We start from the raw sequence: 23,473 nt of genomic DNA on the forward strand, positions 1-23,473 counted from the left end.
CCGTAACCTCCTCTGAGACGTGCAATTAAACTGTTCCTAACCTTTGTGAGTCTGAGTCAGGTGCCTGCATTGGATTTTGTCAGTTTATTGTAGTACTTTCTTGAACAAAATCCAAAATTGTTTGTGTTAAAAATGTTCTGATCTGAGTGCAACTGAACTATTTCTGGCAAGAATGCTTACAGAACTTCAGTGTCTTGTAGATTTGAGACTCTATTAAGAAGACACAGATTTTTCAGACCTTTGTTCCAACAAAGAGCCACCAGATGTTCCACTGACCCCCTGATGACTCTAGATGGCTAATTATAAGAGCGATGTAGAAGCAGTGTGTGGCACCCCCATGACCATGAAGCCATTACTCAAACAGTGCTTGTTTCATGCACGTACTTTCATCTTACAAAGACTGCCTGAAGAGTGGCCAGATTGGCGATCTGTGAGCTTGGTGGTGAATGAGAGCCGCTTCTTGGTTTTTAAGCCCAATCATGTTACGTCTCTTTGGTCTATCACAACTAAATTCAATGCTGGGTTTAATGTGTTGGACTTAAAATACCCCTGTGCTCTCATTAAAATGACTCATGACTGTGATTTAACAAGCCGTCACTTTGATGCTACAACAGTGACATTTTCAAGAAGGGAAGGAAGAAAATGAGGTGGGGTGTCAAAAATAAAGTCGTAGCTGTTAGAAAGAAGCATGTTCAGATCTCCAAGGGGCTGTAAAAAAAATTACTGTGGTGGGAGGGGGGTTGGAGTGGATGCTTAACTTTTTATAAAAGTGCAGACACTCTTAGGGCAAAGGCAGCAACAATATTTTAGTTTCCATTACCAGAAAAGCTCGGACTGTTCTGTACACATTTACCTTTACTAAGGTGACACCATGATGATATGGAGTACAGATAGGGGACTTTCGGCTTGTGAAAACCTACAGTCACCATTAAGAAAGATTCACAACTATTATTTCTCAGCATATCAATCATTTTATTTTGATTTGTTTTGGTTGGACAACCATGAAAAACTTGAGCTATGTTGAAGAAGTGGAACCCTTTTCATGGCAGAATTTCTTGTGTGTACTGGATGTATTTCTGCAATGCTAATATATTGTTGTCTTGTAAACCCATGGGGGTTTGGTCACGCTTGAATGCATGACATGAAAATAAAGAAATCAATTATAACTACTGTTAGAAAATAAAGTCTCAATACAGAGACAATATTGCTGTCTTCTGCATATGGTAAATGAACCGTTATGTTACATGTTTGACATGAAAGAGGAATGAATACTGGGTATTAGGACGGCACCTCGTTCACTCATTGACTGAAAGTTGCTCAATGTTGGACATGAGAAGAGAAAGAAAATGTTTTCTAGGCGTCTGTTATGTGGAAGTTCCCAGTCCTATCTCTGAAAAAAAATATTACTATACCAGTAAACTTCCACATTGAATGTTTTGAGGAAAACTCATTTTTTGGTGAATTATGTTAGTGGCATAACCCTATTTTCCTCAAACAAACAATTCAACAAATACCAAAGAACCAATTAACTTAACATAACCAAACTATAAGTACAATCTGAAAATAAGCAACGGATAAAAATGAAATTCAAGTTTCAGAATATAACCCTGAGATGCAAACCCTAGTCTTGGGTAAAAGTCCTGATGCCGCCTAGTCTGACAGACCAATACCTATCTACATGGCACTGTCTCAGCACTGGAGATGATCTAACTGCACCTTATTATTGTTCTGCAACAGGGGATTTTTCTAAAAAGCTCTGGCGTGTTTTTATGTTTTTAAAGTAATCATAATCATCTTGGGTGGTTCTAAGCCCAGGTTGCACTGACAGTGCCCCTACAAAAGCGAGAAGAGGAATTGTTTTGGTGTGAACATTTGTATGCAAAAAAAAAGTCATTAATGGATAATTCACCAAAAGATCCAAGCAGGTGCGTCTTACTGCACAATCCAAATCTTTGAAACTATTCAAAATTGTAAGCACTGCATTGTTTTTTTTGAGGTTGTTGTTTCTCCTCGCCAACTAATTAAAAAATGGTTTAAATGAAGTCGTTATGCAGCTCTTCTTTCTAAATATTATTTTACTCTGAGGATCTGGTTATGAAAAATATTCTCATGAGAAATTATTCACTATTTGCAAGTCATTTTTTCTACAGTGAACATACATGGAGAAAGTGCTTTTTGGCCCAGTGCGCAGTCTGTGATGATGGCAAAAGCTGTAGGAATAAGGTTTGAGCCATAGACTGTGTATATATAGTGGACGTAGCATCTGGCTCCAGAATTGAAGCCAACCCGGAAGTGTCAAAAACTTGCAATATCACGCTGTCCGCTATGGCTGGCTCCAAAAAGCTTTTTCTCCATAGACCCCAATTCATTTTTGGAAAAAAGTAAAATGTGATAGACTGATTTTCTACAGCTCAGAATTTTTTTCCCGTTAGTTTTCATGGTCAAAATGAGAGATCAGGTGGCCGATCTTAAAATAAATCAATACTGAATTTTAAATAAATCGTTAAAGTTGGCAGAGCAAAGGGGCGTGGCGATACTTGATGGACAGCAACAGAAGCCTCTGCGGGATAAGAGAGTCCTCAGCCAATCCTGCCCCTAGTTGCTCTCCGGTCCAGCCTGTTTGATGACGGCTCCAAAAAATCCAAAACGGCGACCAGGAAGTAGCAAAATCCGGGCTTCATTTTCTCAGCATTGAAACCAACGGGTGACGTCACGGTTAGTTTACGCCTGGTTTGACCACGACGCTGCACAGCCCAGCACTGTTCCTTGTGTTCTGTGGCCCACACCACAACATTAATATTCTTTTTTTTTGGTGTAAATCTAGCAAGAAATGGGAAAAATAAAATATAAATCTGGGACATGGAAAGACAAAAACTGCCCCTTACTGAATTCCCTTTAGCAGCACCCACTTTGCAAAATGATTTTTGTACAGTAGGCTACCTAAACTTTGAAGTTTGCTGCAACGAGAGCATGGTGTCATGTTTCTCTGCCAGCCTTCACAATTGTTTGACTATTTAAAATTCCGTGAAACTGCAGGATAATGTCAGATAATTGTTATGCGAGCCAAGCTTCCAGTGTGGCCTCCACAGAATAATCGAGCTGCGTCTGTTCTCCATATCAACAGATGGACACACAGACAGTAAGTAAACAGCGCATACCAATGAAGAGCTCAGCTCTCAGCTTCACCCCTCCAGGAACTGCAGAGTAATCACCATATTTGGATGGCCTCAAATCCTCGGGTGCTACTGAAGATTTGTAATTGGAGCTGAATGGTTGCAAACTGGCTTCTCCCGCGAGGGGGATTTAGCATGCCCCCCACCAGCCAATGCGGTGGCATTTTGACAAGTATGGGTGGGGTTCACGTCATGGACTAGCCATCTGGCATAGCTGTGCATGTCACACAATAACACAGATACCCTCTAGAGCCGGAGACTTGAGTCTTGAGGGCCTCTCTATCGCCGCGTGAGTCTTGGAAGCAGGACAGTTTCTGCCAGCTTTGTTTTCTGGTCGCTGCGTTATTTTGCTTCCCCCTGCCTTTGACTGCTGCTGTCTGACTGAAGAAAATTCCATTATGAGATGAGACCTCATAATGGACTTGAGCATAGGTTTACAGGTTCCAGAGAAGCAATTTGATAATGGAGGCTACGTAATTCTGACATGTAAACAGCACTGCGTTAAACCGATGCTGTTTGCAGGCTCTAACTGCAAGGTTTTAGGGATTTTTTTTTAAGCAGGCTTCTGTTTTAATGTAGCTGTTGATAAAAACCTGCTTTGATAATGCTTGGTGGGCCACTTGAGGTGGTAAAATTGCTTTTGCTTACTTTGATTCATCTTTCTTGCTTTCTCCAAATTGTCTTTCATTCTTGTGAGATTAGATTGGAGGAAAGAAGAAATTCATACAAAACAAAGAGAAGAACAATCAGCAACATACAAATACTTTCCAAAATTGGATTGCCATAATCTAAAATAGAAGCTTTTAAAAGATATCTTGAAAAGAAGAAGTGGACTGTGGTTGTCTTTGGGTAGAGCATCGCATCAACACTGTCAGGATTAAGAGCTCTATTCCCACAGCAGCTGCACAAGTTAAAAATGTATGTACACATGATCCTGCGAGGCACTTTGTTTGAAAGCATTCAGCAAGTAGGCTGTTATGTTCTGGTCAAAAAAAAGATGACAATGACTAAAGTCCCACGCTGCTCACTGCAGTGATGTGACCGGCGCAAAGTGAAAAGATGGTTCCAAATGCAAAGACACGATGCACGCTGGTTTCTAAGCTTAAACTGTCGTAATGTCGCACCTGTAGCATTCGACTGCACGACTTCAAGTTTCCATGTGTTCCCTGTGAAGTGTTCTTTCATTCCCTGTTTCGGATGTGGAAGTAACACTTCAAGCTGCACTGTGGCACTTTCATCATTCCACTACAAGGCAATTACAGCCCAACATCTGCTTCTTCCACTCTGGCTTCGTTCCCACCCAAAGTGTCAGCTGGATGTGGATCCTCGCCAGGCGTCAATTTGGATCTCCTTGTGCCCGAGTATACATCTGTCTCTGCGCTTGTTGCTCGATCCATTTGTCTGCATCCCACTGACAGGATACAGTAAAACCTCTAATGGCCGTAAATTATACAGCAATCTTCAAAATGTGTCATTTTTGGCCTTTATAAGATCCAGTCTCAAATTCAAAGATGACCCCATTTTTGATGAATGATTTAAGAGCAGGAGTGGATTTATGCGTGTCCAAAGTGATGCAGTGGAGTTCTAAATATTGATGTTGAGGGGAAGTGGGGGATTCAGCGATCTCTTGAAGAAGAGGAAAATAACTCGTTCTAGAGAGGTTTAAAGCCTTCAAAGGCCAAAACAAATCTATGAAATATTGAGAGCTGTGAGGAGAGCGGCATTAAATCCAGCGCTGCCACTCACAAGCGCAGCCGGCATGTCAAGAGGATGACAACTCAGATTTGGAAATCAGTGGCACTAGACCTACACACTAGACTCTAAACAATGAAATGTTGTCCTTTCAAGCATTTAAAACATAGAAGAGCTTGCATGGTGATGCAACTACAACAACTTTGATGCAAAAAGCTAGAGAGCAGGACGATGAATACATTTTTTACCCTTATAACTCATTCATAATCCGTCTGTATTGATTTGTTTTTCATACAAAACCCACATTCTGCACGGGGTTAAAACTGTAGCCAGGCAGTGAAATGAAACTGAATCTATTAAAGACTCCATTCATAGTTTCCTTGTCAACCATTGACTTTAATTAAATACTTCCTTACTGAAGTGGAAATGCATTTTCTGAATCAATGTGTGCATCAAATGAGCAAGAACACAGCAGCATGAGCTTTGTGTACATTGTTAACACTGAATAAAAGTCATGCTCATCTGAATATTTGTGAATTCTAAGCTAACAAGTTAATGCACACTATGTATGTATATATGTCTTCATTAAAACAAATCTGTGTTCTGATTGACACCAAAAGTTACAGGGGATTTTTACTGACTCCCAATTATTTTCTCATGCTACTTAAGCTCTGCATACTGTATAATGTGTATGAGCTGTTTACACAGGCACATTGCTCAGTTAAAAACTGACTGAGCATGCAATGGAAGGAGGCTAAAAAAATAAATTTATACTGGGTTGTCAGTCATAAAAATTAGACCACTGTAAACAACCTCTGAAATGTTATCTTGACTATTTGTGTGCACTTTTAAGACAGTAACTAATTGCAGCTTGTTGAGATTTCATCTAATGCCAAGCGACAGAAAGTGTTTTCAAAGTGTCAGGCTTCAATATTCCATCACAGTTCTAAACAGGAAAATCACTCAGAGTGCACAGTACTACACCAGTGCTGCGCAGTTGTATCATTTTCCACTGATGAAATCTTTAAAAAATTCATGGTACACAGTGGTAGATTTGTAATAGGATTGCAATCATGTGATCATCAGCAGGCAGGTGACGTAGTGTTCACTTGTTATGTACAGATATCAAATTGCGTGACCTAAATATGTAGCGAGTGGTGGGAATTGATGGGACTCGGAAACACCTGATTATTTAATCAAGGGTTCATTGTATCATTCCTGAGAATGATGAGTGTGCAAAGTTTTTTTTTTTTTGTAGGGTCGCAATCTTGCGATCATCAGCAGGCAGCTGACATAGTGTTCATTTGTTGTCATAGTTACAGTGACGCCGTGCCGCTATCTCACAATGATGCAGAAACCTTTAACAAATCCATGGATCCAGACTACGTATAAGCCGCATCACTGCAAAAATCTAATCATTTTGTTCTTGTGACATTTCTGACCCTCCCTGAAAATTTCATCCAAATCCGTTAGCCAATTTCTGAGTACTGTTGCTAACAGGCAGACAAGCAGACAAAGGTACGCCGATTGTCACAAAATTCCACTGTGTTCTTTGGTGGAAGAATAAACTTATGTGCCTATATTTGGTTTACATTTTAGCTAATCTGCACAATGGAAAGTCATGCAGCCTTAACTGTTGGAGTTTCTGTTCCCTCTGTAACTATGCATGTGCAGACAACTACCACCTACCCCTTAAAAGAAAAAAAAAACAGCTGTAGCAGGCAAAATTACAAAAATAAAGTGAGAATTTACATGCCTAATGTAAAACAGCTTAAACATTTTCAACCCTGACTAAATGTCCTTCATTAAACAATGAAAATCAAAAAAAAAAAAGTACACATGATGTCATGTACAATTAAGGCTAAACCTGTATTTTAATAATAGAAATTACTTTATTTTTATAAGATTGATATTTTTGGTTTCTTTTTTATCTTGATGTATTTTCCATTGCAAGTATTGCAGTTTTTTTTTTTGCTTATTGTCTTTTTTAAATATAAATATATAGTCATATTTTGGGCTGCACATTGTCTCAGTGATTAGCTCAGTACGCATCCCCGCCTGAGATCTTTCTGCATGGAGTTTGCATGTTTTGCCTGTGCATTCGTGGGTTTTCTCCAGGTACTCCAGCTTTGCCACCCTAATGAGGATTAAGTGGTGTATAGATGATGGATGGATGGAGGTCACATTTCAAATTAAAAATTCTCTGCATCTTAGAACTCTGAGGCAACATCCAGTTCGATGAAACTCCGTGTTTATTTCTAAGCTGAGTGATGTCAATCAGGGGTGAGAGGTCAGCTTAGTAGTGAAAAAACATCCTGCACACAGCACAAACCACATCTTGTCAGAGCACATTCACTTTTCATGACTAAATAGTGCATTTTTATCCTAAGCAACACAGTACTGCAAGACACTGCAAAACTTTCAAACCATTTTGTCTAAATCCATAAACATATTTAATTGAACAGACAAAGTGCAGCCGTCCAATAAAAATCCATTTACATCATCAGTTACCAGTCTGGCATGCTGGCAATGCCCCTCTATTGTTGGATGTTCCCATTAAATGTTGGTAATGTAATCACTGCATGACTCTAGGCCAACAGTATAAAGAAGAGGAATACTGGTTCCATTTGAAATTGACATCATTGTCTTCAGACGCCTGCTGATTGTCAGGTGAGCCTCTGAATCCATTACTGTGATTCCTCAAGGCTGCGCAGAATTGATTCTTATCTGTTCCTGAAACTGTGTTATCAACCAGCGCCCCATCTGCATATCATTACTGGAATACATTTCATTTCATCAGGGCCTCACTGTGCCGAGCGTCCCTGCAGCCGCCACCGCTGCCATTACACACTGCACCACAACATGCATGCACACGCCGATGTGTATCGCTGAGATACAGTCCGAGCATCAAACGTGTGTCAGCATGGAGGAGAGTGAGTGTGACATTTCTCCTTTCTCATCAAGTCTTTGCCCGAGCGGGCTTAGCATATAAACAGCGTTACTTTCTTTGCCATAATTGGGCATTATAGATAAGAAGCATATCTGGAGCTGCAGCTGGGCCTGTGAGGCTGCCATTCCATCAGCACCTACACACCGGGAGACGGCCGGGAGTGACATGCATGGCTGATGACAACAGCCTCGGTGTGACCGTGAGCTGTGTGACAACAGGCGAGCTCAAACAATGACGCATCCAGCGCTGGTCGAGGAGTAAACTGAATAGCAGCACAATCGCTCGCTAAAAGCAATATCTTTTTTTTTAAGAGGCTTATTTTTAGAGCGTTTCTGCTTCGAGTGACACAACACTAGAAGAAAGGCAGCCAATGAAATGAAAGGCAGGTAGCTGAGTCTAATCCAATTGAAGTTTGACTGTAAATCCATCAGAATGAAAATGATTGAATTTTTCTATTCATTAGATTTTCATTTTTATTGACCTATTTTAACATATTTGTTTATTTTTTTACATTTGCTACGCTCCTCTCCATTACACTTTATTTTCATTTTTTAAAATTTATTTCGAACATGTCATTTAATAACATTCAACAAATGATTCACAAAACAACTAAAATAGTCCATTATGCTTTTTCGTGCAGTAATGCATTTCAGCTCATACCACATTTAAGAATTGTTGCTTTAGTTTAAGGACTTTCAGGCAAGTATGTTCTGAAGTTTTTGTATAGTATAAGCCTATATAGGGAATATTACCTGGCAGGTAAGAAAGTGTGTAACACATTGCTATAATTATTAAGGTAGTTTAGGCTTTAGCTGCTTAAATATAATACCAATGCAAGCACCTTTGCAAAGAAAAGTATCAGGATAAGTAACAAACCGTTCTTGTTTGAGGCAAATGGGTTCATGGTGTGATAAGTAAATTTACCAGTATTTGAATTTGCCACAGATTTAGTTATCACAAATTTGCAATGGGGTCATCAACAATGACCATTTACTGATTTATCCTTTTTCAGTTTTGAAAGTACTATATCACTTTTGGAAAGATATATGTGAAGTATTACCTGAATTTTTCTTAGAGAAATGTGATAAATCTGCAGTGTGATATACCAAAATCGAAAAATTCAATTTTTGCAACATTTTGCAAACCGATGATTTAGATCTTGGGCTCAAATTGAAGTCAAGAACATATACTAGAAGACTGCATTGACAGAATTTGTGGGCATTTTTTAAACCCTGGACTTCATTCAAGGACACTGTGTGCAGCTTTGGGCATCTCTGCATGTAGACACAGTATGTACAAGGTTGTAGTAAGAGTGACACTGCATTTAAAGAGTTTGGAGGGCCTTTACAAAACAATAGGGAATGGTTTCAAACTGTGTGATTGTGTTCTAAATGTAACTGTTAAATAAAGAGCCATCCTCTTTACCAGATATACTGTCATATTTGCCACACTACAACCCTTACTGAAGGTTTTAATTCATTTTGCAAAATCCTTTCACTAAAACAAGCCACCTGCGCTGTGATAATATGGACTAAATAGGAGAGATCAAAATCTCGCTCATGTTCAACTATGAAGGTTTTATCATCATTGAATTTTATTTCTGTGCTCCGTACCATGCCAAAGTTTTGAAAAAAAATAAAACTACTTTCACAAAGGAAAAAAAAAAATAGGATGGTGTCTTGGTCCATAATGCTTTGCTGTTCTTTGTTATTGTCATCAAAATCAATCGAATGAAAAATGGGCTTAAAGCTTTCATTGTCCTTTATCTGATTATTTCACAACACTTCTCATATTTTTCATGTCTGGATTTTTGATGCTTCAGAACTAGATTTTCGAACAAATTAAGATAACAATACTCTAATTATCCCTTTGTGTGTTTTGTGCTTAAACTGTGCCATGAGCAGCCCGGGGCCCAGTTGTCCAATCACACTGTGTATTCTATGGTGCAGCAACCCTTCAGCCACACTATATATTTCTTGTTAATAGAAGGTACAGTATATTGTGAGTAACATTAAATGTATGTAAATCAAAAAATGTTACCTTTATGTTCATTCAATCAATAATTCATTCAGTTATCTAGCCATTTATTTATTCATTAATCCATTCATTCATTCATTCATTTATGAGCCAACAGACTATGCATGAGGATTTATATCAATATACACACAAACACACACACTCACCCTGAGGGGTTGCGTGGGAGAGGCGCACTCACAAAGGTTGCCTGTGTGAAGGCTGCTCTCCCGTGTTTAGCCTGAACAACAACAACAACAACAACAACACGCTGGCGGACGGCTTCAGTCTGACTAATGTTCACGTGTCTCCAAACGCATCCAAATTATGGATGCCAATAAATTAGCCTATTGCATGTGACGCACTGCTGTGTTGGCTGATTGCAGATGTCCCAGGGTGATAATGATACAGTCCAACAAGGGCAAGAGACAGAAAAACAGGTTCCTTTGTGCATCTTCCAGCAAAGCGTTGCTGGATCAGGTGCATCCAAAGTCAAGGACAGCAAATTTCCAAAAGGGCAAAAAGAGAGCAAACTGATTCACAGACTTTTCTGTTCGCCCAATTAAGGGCTGTGAATTTGTCAGTGTGCTCCATGGAAATGGAAAATGTTACTTTTGAGTCGTTTTTAATTTTAGTTCAAAAATCTAATTCCAAAACCACAGCCCAAATCTGAGCAATTAAAAATGAAACAGAGAGACAATTATCCATTTGTGAAGTAACTGAGAAAAATATCTGATGGAAGTTTCAAAACCATTTTTCAGTCAATTCTTTTATTGTGAATTGAACAAAGAACTGCGGAGCATTACACAGACCACAGTATCTACCAACTCACGGAGCTAAGATGAGCTTAATTACCTACGCCTGATACAACCTGCACGCAACAGTTGTTATTTCAACCAATTAAATTGCAGGCTGCCAGCCAAAACCATGGGCGTATTTTGAGAGTTGGATGTAGGTAGATTTGTTTAAGGCGTTTGTGTATGATTTCCTTGGACTCCTCTGTTTAAAGATGATGTCACACATTATGATTGGCTCTATGCAGAAAGTGTACAGTGGCTGTTTGTGATTACCACTTAAATGAGCAAATTTTGATTGTGCGAGTGTTGGTGTAGAGAGAGAAACCTACGCTGAAAACAATGTAAATGCCAAATTTTAGAATTACAAAAAAATATTTCTCTGATGAATTCAGAGTTACACAACTCAGTACATTTCTTTGTTTTTTTATTCTGCTCTGCTGCACTGTGGGACACGGGCTGCTTCATTATTTATTAGAAAATGTACAACAATGAATTCCGTCTTCAACTCACGAATGGAAGTCAGTAAAAAAATGTTGTAAAACTGTCACAAATCAGTAGTTTGCTCTGTCTTGACAGAGGAAATCTCAGCTATGTCTCCAGCATTCAAAACAAACGCCAGCTCTGTCTTCATATAGTCGCCTAATTCAGTCTCTTCGAGAGGCATTTTCCCCTCCTGCTTTGAACGTGACACTCAATTAAATATACACTACAGTATCCGATTCACAGAGCTCTCTACAGGACAGGCATTGTTTCAAATGTACACATGACAACTCCCCTGTAGAGACTGAGGGTCCAATGAGTGACATGGAGGCATTTATCAAACCTGAAGAGCCACAAATGCAAATTTTCTAGTGGATTCAGACTAGTCATTAGTGATAGAACAGTCTGAGGTGCAAATCATATTCAGTAAGAGCAGAAAGACGTCAGTGATGTGATTTAGTCTAATAGATCTATTGAGAAGAAAGAAGTAGTTTTATTTCCATATTTTCACTTATAACTTTTGAAGAAATGCAGCAGCGGTTAAGAGATTGCCTGGGGACCAGACAGCCTTTATATTGTGTATTACAAATACACATAAAGTCAGTCTGGAACTGCTCCATTGAACCAAATCTAGCCCAGAGGCGGGACTACCGATCACAGCTTGAATTGGAGAGAGCCAATCAGCGTAACACATGTGTGACGCAATCACTAAGCGACCTAACAATTGCCTTTCCGCCATGATGTTTTGTAGTTTTAACAGCTTCCTTCGCCGTACAGGGGTCCTGAGGAAAATCTAAGCTCTCCCTTTCAACAGTGGAGGGCAGCATTACGCATTCTATCGTACAGCCTGCCGGAATTAAAAATACATCCTTTTTAAAAAGAAAAGCTCTAAGAGCTGCTTCTTGTTGAGGTTTTAAGGACAAATTCGGCCCGTGCAAAACAGAGGAAAGCGCACGAGAGAAACCTGGCTCTGTTGCGGTCGCCAACTCGGCCCTGAAGATGACGCATCGTTAACTCCCACCTCTGGTGCTCTGATTGGTTCGGTCTGATCTGCTCGGAGCTTGAAAACCTGTCAAAATGTGTCAATGGAGGAGGGCTAGACCGTATTCCCGTATATCCCTTATAATGGGAATACAGTCTAGCTAAGCTAGGCTAGATAAGAGAGACCTAGTCAGGTCCATAAATATTTGGACATTAACATAATTTTCAGCATTTTGGCCCTTAAGAAGGTGGTGTGTACACCGTTCACCTGATTTGGATGTAAATACCTTCAAATTAAAGATGAAGGTCTGCACTTAAAACACATCATGATTGTTTCATTTCATAACCATTGTGGTGTACAGAGCTGAAATGCTGAAAATTGTGTCAATGTCCAAACTGACCATATAGACATGCATGAAAACTCAGTGTCACAAGTTATTTGTGGTGTTCTGGGAGGAATATTCATAAAAAAAAAATTTCCACAGTGTAACAATTTTTTTAAAACCAAATACAGCAAAGCTCAGCTCTTATTTCAATGTAAAATTCACCATCAAAAACTGAATTTAACTTATTTTCAGCTTTATTTATATGGTGCTAATTCACATCACGTCATCTCATTGCACTTGGCATCGTAAGGTGATGATCTTAAAATTTTTCAACAGAGAATCTAAGAAATCTATAGTTTTCTTTGCATACTCTTTGAACAAACACATAGTGACAGGACACCTCCCCTTTACTGGGAAGGACAAAAATAAAAACTCTGACAGAATAAATCTGTGGAGTACGGCATCATCCGGAGCAGACGAGGAAAGCGAAATGTAGGAGCTGAACCTTTAAAGCAATCTTAACTAACAAACAAACATCCTATGGGAGTGTGTGGCATATATGCTGGTCATAATATGACACACGACCATGAGCACATCTACTACATATTGTACACTACCATACAGCCTTGCTGCCATTTTTCCAACTGATCACTTGTGAAATTAAAGCAAAATCAATCCCCTTCTGCCCAAATAGCCACATAAACCTCAGAGAAATTGGTAAAACTGCACTCAAACTGTATTATTATTCTGAAATGCTAATCCCTGGAGGTTTCAAATTTGTAAAACCTCCTCCTCCTAGAGAAGTGAGGTTAATTCTGTGGCATCTTTCCAGCATAAGTTACATGAGGTGACTGGGAAACGTGGGTGGAGCCAGCTAATGAAACACTACTGCTCATGTGCTGTGGGTGGAACTAAACCTGGAAGCTGTGAACTTTTTTGGCTCATGCATCAGGCGCACAATTTCTATTCAAGACAGCGAAACACCGTCTCTGAGCTCAGAATCAATGGTCAGGAATAATAAACTTGTCTCCTGCTGTCTGATCCATTGTTTCAAAAATGAAAGAAAACTTTGAGTGATTAAAGTGGTCATCTGAAAGATTTTCATTTAATGAAATGTCTGATATGTCGCTATCTGTCATCCACTGAGGTAACACAGCAGTGACTGGGCTAATATTTAAATACTTGCAGCGTTGTGAACTGTGTGTCTGTGGCTGATGCAAACTGGCCATTCACTGCTGCAGCTTTACATTAAAAGAATTAAACTGACAAAACAGGATTTAACTTACATTACTAAACAGTCTCAACAAATGTTTGTCAGTTTAGCACTTAATGCTGTCATTATTCAAAACTGCATCCACAAAACAAGACAATGGTCATTTTCAGCATTTTTCAGCGGCAGGCCGGGTTGAAATACAGCAGGCAGTAATGGAACAAGGAGCAGCTACAGTGAACAGGATGCACTCCTCCGACTTCTCAGCAAGGTAACCAACTTCCACATTTGCTTTTACTGTGCCCTGCTGTTCACAGAGTCATGCCGTGTGCAGCACAAAATCAGATAGCTGCTCACACGCTGATGGAAAAAAGCCAAAGATTCCCAGATGTTTTTAACAAAACGGCGATGATTTGTTTTGCTGACCCCAGAATTTCAATGACCTGTTGTATTAAACTGCATTTACTGTTGCAACAAGTAACAGGCGTGACACAATCAACCAGAACTGAAATCGTTGACAGTGACACTTTAGTGGACCAGTGTTACTATTCTAGACTATGTTTTGTGTCCTGTGTAAATAGCTTAAAAGACACAAGCTACATCCAAAATTACAACCTCTTTTCTATACACACACCTAGATCATCAACATGTCAAAGTCAAAATGTCAGAATTCCAATTTTATCCACTAGGCAGAACTTCAGCAATGGAATACAAAAAGTAAGGCTTTTCGTTTGCAGTCCCAGAACACAATGTGTTGCAGCTCAACTGGAAGGGTTGTTTCAGTTGTTAACAGGCTCATTCAAAATGAACAGACAAACACAGGCAGCAGCAGCAGCAGCAGCAGCACAGGGTGGTGTGAAAAGTCAGCAGGCATGACAGACATTTTCCAGCAGCCTGAAGTTTGCACAGCAAGTTGCAGAAACAACACAATTTATTAATGTCATCAGTTTGTACGTAGTGTTAAATGACATGGAAGATTATAAAAATACTTTGCAGGCAATCTGTGATCTCTATTCATGGTTCAACCTACATTTCACATGACTTTTTATGTGAAACAGCACCAGATTAGTTTGTAAGTAAATCAGATGAGAAGACCTGTCCCTCTCAAACTACAAAAACAAAGTGAAGACGCAGAAAAATAGCCGCAGTACCGAGTAACAGAAGATAATAGCTGTAATTACTGATCCGTCAGATCTGCCGAGGGCTGAAACATCTGCATAGATGATATTTTAGGAACCCTCACATCATTAAAATAAGTTTTGGTGTTGCTAAATACTTTAAATGAAATGAGTCTGAGGACAACAGAAAACAAAGTATAATTATACACCGATCAGCCACAACATTATGACCACTGACAGGTGAAGTGAATAACACTGATCGTCTTGTTATAATGCAACGTTCTGCTGGGAACCTTGAGTCCTGACATTCATGCAGATGTTTGACGTGTACCACCCACCTAAACACTGCAAGGCAAGCAACCCCTCAACCCCCCATGGCGACAGCAGTCCTTAATGCCAGCCTCAGCAGGACAATGCACCCCGACACACCACAAAAACTGCTCAGAGCTAACCCAGGTTCCACACTCCCCAGATCCAAATCTTACTCAGCATCTGTCCCACCCTGAAACCCACAGGACCCACAGGATTCACTGCCACCATCCCAGTGCCACAGGACATCCCCAGAGGTCCTGTGTCCATGTCCCACTGGATCAGAGTTTTAGCAGAAAAAAGGAGACCAATACAATATTAGGACGGTGGTCATAATGTTCTGCCTGATCGGTGTATGTTGCTTGTAGCTTATGATGTAGAATCATAAAGTCTGTCTGACTGATAAATGTCACCATCCGCCAAACAACATGTATTCTGGAAACACAATAAACCGTCAGAACCAGACGAATAAAATCAAAATCTCTCCAGCACAACTAAAATGAAAATGTCATACTGTTTGAGTCAACATCTGAACCAATAAGCTGCCAGATGAGAGCCAGGCATTTCCCATCATGCCCTGAGGCCTTGCAGTCGCTGGAGAGCACCGGGCTCCAAAAACTGCAGCCGCCCTGATCTGACGATGTAATCACGGCCAGCGTCATCAGACATCAGGAATCTAATCAATGTCATTTCCTGGTGATCGATTCAGCACAACTCTGGCTCATTTCAAATGGACCTAACAAAATGTGACGCCACAATTATGTTAAAACAAACACTGAATTTCAAGACCGGTGATCGGATGTTTCTCTCTGAAAGGCATCTTTTAAGTTGTGGTTGGTTTACTTCACTCTCTGAAGATTTTATGAGGCGCAAGTGGTTGGCAAAGCGAGAATTAATTCCTCAATCATGTTTTCTCAGCAAAATTAAACACATTATGCTGGATGTCTGCACTTCTAAAGTTCAAAATTTCCATATGAAAATTGACTTACAACGTCCTTATCAGTGTTAATAATGGACATTTCTATCTCTCACCCAATGATGGCAGCTAATCGTATTTGGGTTTATTGTTCACTTACGTCAGTCAGACTCACAGGGCTTCAGCAGGTAAGTACCAGCAAGGAGGTATTCTCCAGTCCTAATGCAGTACTTAAGGTCAAAATACGGCTTCATAAGCTTGTTAACAAGCTTAAAACCTGCTCATCTGATTACGCGGCACTGGTGGCATCCACAGCAGAGCAGAGCTGCTGATAACCCTCATGTTGCTCATTTCTGCACAGAATGGGCCGCTGATAAAGCTTGACCGTTGTTTTCTTGTTGGGAGTCCGGTGACCGTCCATCAGACAACCATAAAAGAGGAATTCTCTGACTTGTTTATGTCCTTCAAATCTAATTGGACCCTGCTGCAGCTCCCATGGCATGCCATTGGTAGGCAATAAACAACAGAGGGAATGGGCAATTACTTCATATCGCTGCTGGACATGGTAATAGTTATTGGCGCGCTGAGTCCTCCTCTCACCATAGTTATTCCCACTGGCCATAGAACACAATTTGTGGTCTGTGCACCATTTAGAAAAAAGGCCAGTGACCTGGGATATGAGGCTATGATTAAGTATGCCATTAAAGAGCTCAAGACAAATCATGGAGGGATTGTGACAGGCAGCAAATGTTTCCAGGCCGTGTGCTCCTCTGTCAAAGAAAAAAATGGTGTAACTGCAACAGATTGCAATTTCTGTTTCTGACTTTGAGTGTTGAGAGCGAGACTGTTTGGAAATTGTGAATGTGAATTTGTCAGAACCACACTGAACATCTGGAATTGTCAAATGAATGATATCTGCAGCGTGCAATGTGAAGGTCCAATTTAAAATTCAGTGTAACAGTCTGACGCTAAATGTAATTATTACAATCTAATTCATCAAACGTATTTTATAGCTTCATAAACAGCTTCCTGGGACCCAAAATTCTTTTCCTCCATATCTGTGTGATAACTGGAGAGCAGGCAGCTGTGCCGGCTTTGCACTTAATTTATGACTTGTTTCTCTCTTCGCTCCCTAACTGACTGTTTCTGTCTGCACTTGTGAAAGACCTGCAAATTGTGTCCCAGCTCCTTGGACTCAACTGTGCTGCTCAGGAGAGTCAGTTCTGAGCGTAATTTTGGAATCTGATATAACTCTTTCTGCTGTGTATGTCTAGCCGGAGATGAAACGAATGCCTTCCAGGCAATACTCAGGAGAAAAAAAAGTCAAAAATGCATCACACATATGGAATGAGACAATGTTTCATATACATTTTCAACTGGGACAACCCCACTGAATAATCCCACAGATAAATATAAAGGAAGTATCTTTCCCTTTCAGAACTGTGCAGACTCTGTGTGCTTCTGTCCCACAATAGGAATACTGTGCGGGGTTGACTGGCCCACTTGCATTGTCTGTATATGAAGCTAAGAGACTGAGAGGATGTATTGTACTTTTTGAGAGGCACTGCCTTGGCTGGGTGCCAGATGCCAAGCATAACTCAAAGTGACAGAGTGACCCTCAAATAGCTGCCGAAGCTCCAGCATAATAACAAGATCATGCAGAAACAGTCCAGAGCCGCACTGCTCTGAGGCCATGCAGCTGTGAAACGACTGTCAAGGCTTCTCTTCTGCATCGCTCTCCATTGAGTCTCAGCGAGATACCGGAACTTCAGCAGTGACAGAGACATACTTGCATTTTCCATATATTTTCTATGTCCTTACTGTATGAATTCAGGCTTTCATTTGACGGAATTCTTAAAGGAATGTTGCCAAATGTCTGACCTCTGCTGGTGAATGAAATACAACACCACAATTAGAAACTGCCTCCTCCTGCACAGCCAACACCCTCATCTACCTTTTAGCCGGAGCTTATAGCAAGCTGCAGTTTTCACAGATGATAAAGCTTCAATTTCCCATGAGAGAACAGTGAACTAGTAAATAAACTGACTTTGCTGATTGACTAAAAACCAATCAGTAGCACCACGCAGAGCAGCACAATCCACCACGCTGCCTTCTCATTACTCGACTCAGGAACAAGGTGTTTAAGCTTTCGTAGATGAAACAGAACTGAAAATACAAGCTGCTGACATGTCAGTGATTTAGGATTTCCAAAACTAAATTTGTGCAGCAAATATCTTTCAGTCAGTGCTATCAATCAGTCAACCCCTGCAGGTGCATTAAATCTGTCCGTGATGTAAGGGAGTAACGCCTTTCTGTGGCAATCAGAAAAGTGAGAGACGATTTTAGCTGTGATCCCGTTTAGCCTCCTGTGAGTGAGCACAACGGAGTGGAAATAAAAATTTGCTTTTATTCAAGGAAGGTATTTCTTTCATTCCAACAGGGATCTGAGCAGGAATCATTGAAAGCCGGGAAAATAATTAGCAATCCAACTTTCCCCCGTTGTTTCATAAATGACTTAGTACTCAAAGATTTTTTTTTAAATGCAGTTAGGAGTCACTAACAAAATAGAAGCTTTTGTAGTAACATTTTCATGAAAGCTGAAACAAATAATCAGTTGATCAGTTAGTCAAGTCAGTTATACACAAAAATGAATCTAAAACATTTTCTACAAATGTGAGGATTATTCGATTTTATTTAAAAATCGATTTTCTTGGCATTTAATGACATTGCTTTAGGCTCAAGGAAATTATGACCTAAATAATTAACCGATTCATTGAGAGAATAATTGGCAGATGAATTAATAATTAGAATAAATTACGCAGTCTGGTTTAAAGCCAACTGACTCACCATTAACTTTGATGGCTTAATATGATAAATACATTGCTTGCATTTACACTGCCGAACAGTTTGATTTTCCCTCTTGGCACTGAAAAGTATAAATGTGTCTGTGGACTTGAAATTAAAGCAAATAAATAGGAATGATTTAATCATGAAAAAATCTAAAATCTACCAACATTTTTTAAGTCATTCAGCAGCTGAACACACTCAGACTTTCTTTCTACAGAAGAAATCAAACAACTTCCCCTTTCTGTCCAGTGCAATCCAAACATGCTGGGTTAAAGTCTGAGGACTGTTCACGTCTTCCATCATGTGAAGTCTATAAACTAGCTCTGTTCCTTCAATGTTTTGAGTCAGTATCTTGCTGCCTTCCATTGTAACTAGATTTTCTTCTGGAGTTTTGTCCTAATAAAGCATCAGTGTGCAGCAACACAGTGTTCCAACACAGACAGAGGCTTTGAAAGTGAGAGTGTCGCTGATGCTGTTGTTGTGAAACACTTTACAGTTTATTGTCTGTAACTGTATTTTCTGTTGTGGTTCAATTGACCAGACAGTCTCTACAGACACAAAGACAATTTGTGAAAAAGCAATAAAGGAAACTAACTAAAATCGGGGCTCCAAACATTTGCATTAAATTCCAAGGCTGGTTTTATATCTATTGCTGCAGGAAAGATGTAACTTTAGCAGTGCAAGAACTCCTGAAAAGGCCCATTTTTTTTTCATCTAATCAGTTTACCACATGACTTTGTACCATTTAAAGTTATTCACCGAAGTCGAAACTGCTTAAATGTGAGTTAAAACCGTAAAAAAACAAACAAACAAACAAAAAACTGAGATGCTTTAAAACTTTTGACTGGTTGTATATATGTGAATTCTGTAGTTGTAAAATCACTTTAGATGATGTAAAAGTTTAGTTTAAATCATTATTTTAAAAACAACAAGAAGAAGATGTAACTCATTTCCTTCTATCCATTATGAAGAGTTATAAGCTTCAAGCATCTGTGTGAATAAATACCAAATGGTGCTTTTATGATCAGTTATGAGGATTTCCCACTGGAGAATAAAGCCACGAGTGAAGCAGAATCAGATGTAACCTGATTTTAAAGATTGCTGCTGCTGCTGCTGAGGAGACCAAATCTGCCTCAGACTAATGGCCATGTAATGAAATACAAGTCTGTCATTCCGTTATAGAGCCATTACATTAGATTCTCCTTCAGAACTCAGACTGCTTGTTAAATCTGATATGTTTCAGCAGCGGTGCCTGCAGTGGAATGACAGGAGCTGCTGCTGACATACAGACTTCCTCTGAGCAAGAATCTATACACAGCTACAGGCGGCAATAGGTGAAGCATAAGTTTATGTGAAGTTTACAGCAAGTCAATTATAGGATGTGGATGTCAGGGTGCGATAGGCTGTTAAAGGATACGGCCCAGTAAAGTCTGTCAACACATAAGCATACACAAGGCATTGCACTGTAATGCATCACCCTGCTTCATTAGGCTCTTAACAAGGACGGTTGGAGCTGCAGGCAGCAGACCTTCACTCACCAACACGTTTGGCATTGTTTTGTGAGAGAACTGAGGTTGATTTTTCACCCCAAATAGGGCTACAGGCTAAAAGAGAAATATGCATGAGTCATGGTCCAGGTTTATGGACAAACTCACCTGAGAGCATCTTCTGCAAATGATTCTACATAGTGCAAGAGCTGCCTGTTTACACAGATGTCAAAAGTCCTACCGTTTAATTGGTTGTAGACCACATCCTCCAGCCTCTCCAGCCTCTGGAGGATAGACTGTCTGTCCACCAAGTTGGAAACTTTGCCATTCCTTGCTCTCAGCCTCTGGTCAGAAATACGCCCAATCTGGATGAGTTCCTCGGACCGGTCCTGGATCCTGCAGTACACCGAGAACAGGATAATCCCCACGAACACCAGGATGTTGACGGTCAGCAAAGTTTTGATTTTGCGTGCCACAGCCATGAAAGAGGAAGATTGTCCGGCTGACTCAGTCAACCCCGGCAGCTGTTCATGTGTGGTGGCTCTGCTCTGTCACCTCACTGTGCTGGTGTTGCAGGAGGGCTGATTTTGTTGTTGTTGTTGTTGTTGTTGTTGTTGTTGTCTGTGTTGGTAGAAGGTCAACTGCGTGGAGACCCGAGGAGCCGTTCAGCACCACGGACAGTTCAGGACGCTGCGCTCACTTCGTGGCGGGGCATCACATGGGGAAGTTCAAGGTGGGGAAAAGGTTGTCCACGGAGCTGGGATGCTTTTTTAAGGGGCTTCTGAAGCCGAAGACAACAGCCTGCACACGCTCCCCTCCGTCTGTCAAGCCCAGCTACATATTACCAGCGAGAAAAAAAAAGCAAGGGAAGGCATTCGTCCTGCCGAGCACACTCTCTCTCTCTCTCTCTCTCTCTCTCTCTCTCTCTCTCTCTCTCTCCTGCGCAACGTGGTAAGTCGCCAGTTTCCTTTTAGCCCCAATATGTCTCGTCCATCTTACAAGGGATGCACTGCAATAACTGCTCGTATCGAGGCATCCTGCAGCGATCACTGCTTGCCTGTCTCATCTCTCTCTTCTGTTTTTATGTGTCTTTCAAATGCGTCCTGGTCGCTCGATGCGTCCCGCGCTGCAAATATGAAGCCGAGGGACCTTATGTCCAGAGAATATGTGCACGCTTCAAAAACAAGGCGGCGTTTCTCTCTCTCTCTCTCTCTCTTTCTGTGTGTGTGTTTGTTGTGTCCCGTCAGTCCATTGTTGCCTCCCTCGTCGGCGGTGCAGCGTAGGATGAGTAGAGAGCAGATTTGCCCTCAAACGCAGTGAAACGGTGCCGTTGCTCGGTGTCGGTGGGATGAGATGCGGTCGGGCTCTGGCATGCTGTCTCTCTCCTCCTCCTCCTCCTCCTCCTCCTCCTCCTCCCAGCCTCTCCTCTCTCTCTGTCAGGGAGGAAGAGCCGCCGCTGCGTCCTGACGTTCAGAGGCACAATCATGAATATTCACGAGCTGTGTGTTGTGCTGCTGGATAAAATAAACACGACGACTATATGAAAGCAGCTAATACTTCCACTTGGCAGAGCAGCCTTCTCGCCGTATCAGTTAATGAGCTGTGAAGATGTGTTAACAGATGTTTTTGTTGCTGTTGTTGTGGAGATTAACAGTTTCAATCTCACCTCTGATGCCACTGCCAGGGGCGACTCAAAGTTTTCACGTCCCCTTTTTTTTTTTTTTTTTTGGAAAAATACGTTTTCTAATTTGCATGTTGCGCAACTGCCCTTGCATGCATGCATGGTCAGCATCAGAAGTATGACGATCATTTCACCAATCACATGCTTGGCTGGAGTTTAAACTCCATATCAAATTAGAACAAACACACTTTGCAGAGTAATTGACCTGTTTTTAATCAGCGGAGGACAGGTAGGATTCATTTGTTAGTGTATCTGAACCACTAGATTAACTTTTTTAAAACCACTGTAGCTCCCACTGTATGCTGATCTGTGCAAAGCCCTGTGCAGAAAAAGATATTTAAAGACATTTGTTAAATAGCAATGCTGATTCCAGCCACCAGCCAGTTCAAATGACTTCCTACTCCATACTGTAACCAGTCTCCTGCCAGTGCCAGCTCCTCATCTCCAATTCCGAATGAATTATGGCTCAGGTAAAGCACATACAAAGAGATCCGGTCTCACTGTGTACTTTTACTTGATTATGCAAACCCGGACATGGCTGTGAAGCCCCGAGCACCTTGATCCCACTTCACGCCCACAAGAGCATCTCAGATTTATGCTCGTTGCTTTGTTTGCTGCTTCACTACAATCAGATGGTGACTGGAACTGTAAAACCTTTATAGTCTGCCCAGTGCTTTGTCAGAGGACATCTGGTACAAATGTGATCTTCTGAGTGCTCTCGTACCTCTCCGAACGCCTTGATGGTATTTCTGGTTTGGGTGGTTTTCTGGGAGCTGTTTCAAAAGCTTTTATTTTTAATGTTCTCAGAGATCAGCTTCAAAGAGCATGACCTCATCGTTCTGTCAAGGCACAAACTTACTCAGGAGAGGTTCAGTGGTTCCCATGCTTCACAAAATAAATCCATTCATCCCTCTGTCCATTTATTTTCTGCTGCTTTTCCAGGTTTGGCTGCTTGTGCAGCAGGTTAAGGAGGGCCATCCAGATGTCCCTCTCCCCAGTAATGCTTTCCAGTTTCTCCTTAGGGGTCCCAATGTTTTCCCAGGCCAGATGAGACGTGTAATCCCTCCAGTGCCTACCCCGGGGTCTCCTACCAGTTGAACGTGCCTGGAAAACCTCCAAAGGGATGCACCCAGGAGGCTTCAGATGTGCAAACCACCTCAACTGGCTCCTTTAGACGCAAAAGACTTCACACCAAGCTCCCTCCAGATGTCCAGGCTCCTCAGCCTATCTCTAAAATTAAGCCCTGCCACCCTGCAGAGGAAATTCATTTTGGCTGCTTATATCTGCAGTTTCATTCCTTCAATTATTACACAGGCCTTGTGACTGTGGGTAAGAACTGTAACGCAGATCCACTCGTAAATCAGGAGCTTCGCGTTCCCTACAATCCAACATGTGTTCTTATTAGGGCTGGGACTTTACCGCATTAATCACAATTAATTAATGACAGAAAAAATAACATGTTAAAAAATAATGCATTTAATCGCACCTTTCTC

The 23,473-nt window shown here is 40.9% G+C and overlaps 1 protein-coding gene and 1 long non-coding RNA gene across 2 annotated transcripts in view; both read right to left on the reverse strand.

Annotated features, from left to right (window-relative positions):
* The window catches only part of galnt9 (polypeptide N-acetylgalactosaminyltransferase 9), a 145,545-nt gene extending 123,839 nt beyond the window's left edge, over nt 1-21,706 (reverse strand). Inside the window, exon 1 of the mRNA XM_022211094.2 lies at nt 20,541-21,706. Within this exon, the coding sequence (XP_022066786.1) occupies nt 20,541-20,781 (241 nt within the window). The 5' untranslated portion in view covers nt 20,782-21,706. The remainder of the gene's footprint in view (nt 1-20,540) is intronic.
* The window catches only part of LOC127534634 (uncharacterized), a 297,338-nt gene that overhangs the window by 211,024 nt on the left and 62,841 nt on the right, over nt 1-23,473 (reverse strand). The gene's annotated exons all lie outside the window — the stretch shown is intronic.

Source organism: Acanthochromis polyacanthus, chromosome 7 (assembly GCF_021347895.1).
Source record: "Acanthochromis polyacanthus isolate Apoly-LR-REF ecotype Palm Island chromosome 7, KAUST_Apoly_ChrSc, whole genome shotgun sequence".
Classification (NCBI taxonomy): Eukaryota; Metazoa; Chordata; class Actinopteri; family Pomacentridae; genus Acanthochromis; species Acanthochromis polyacanthus.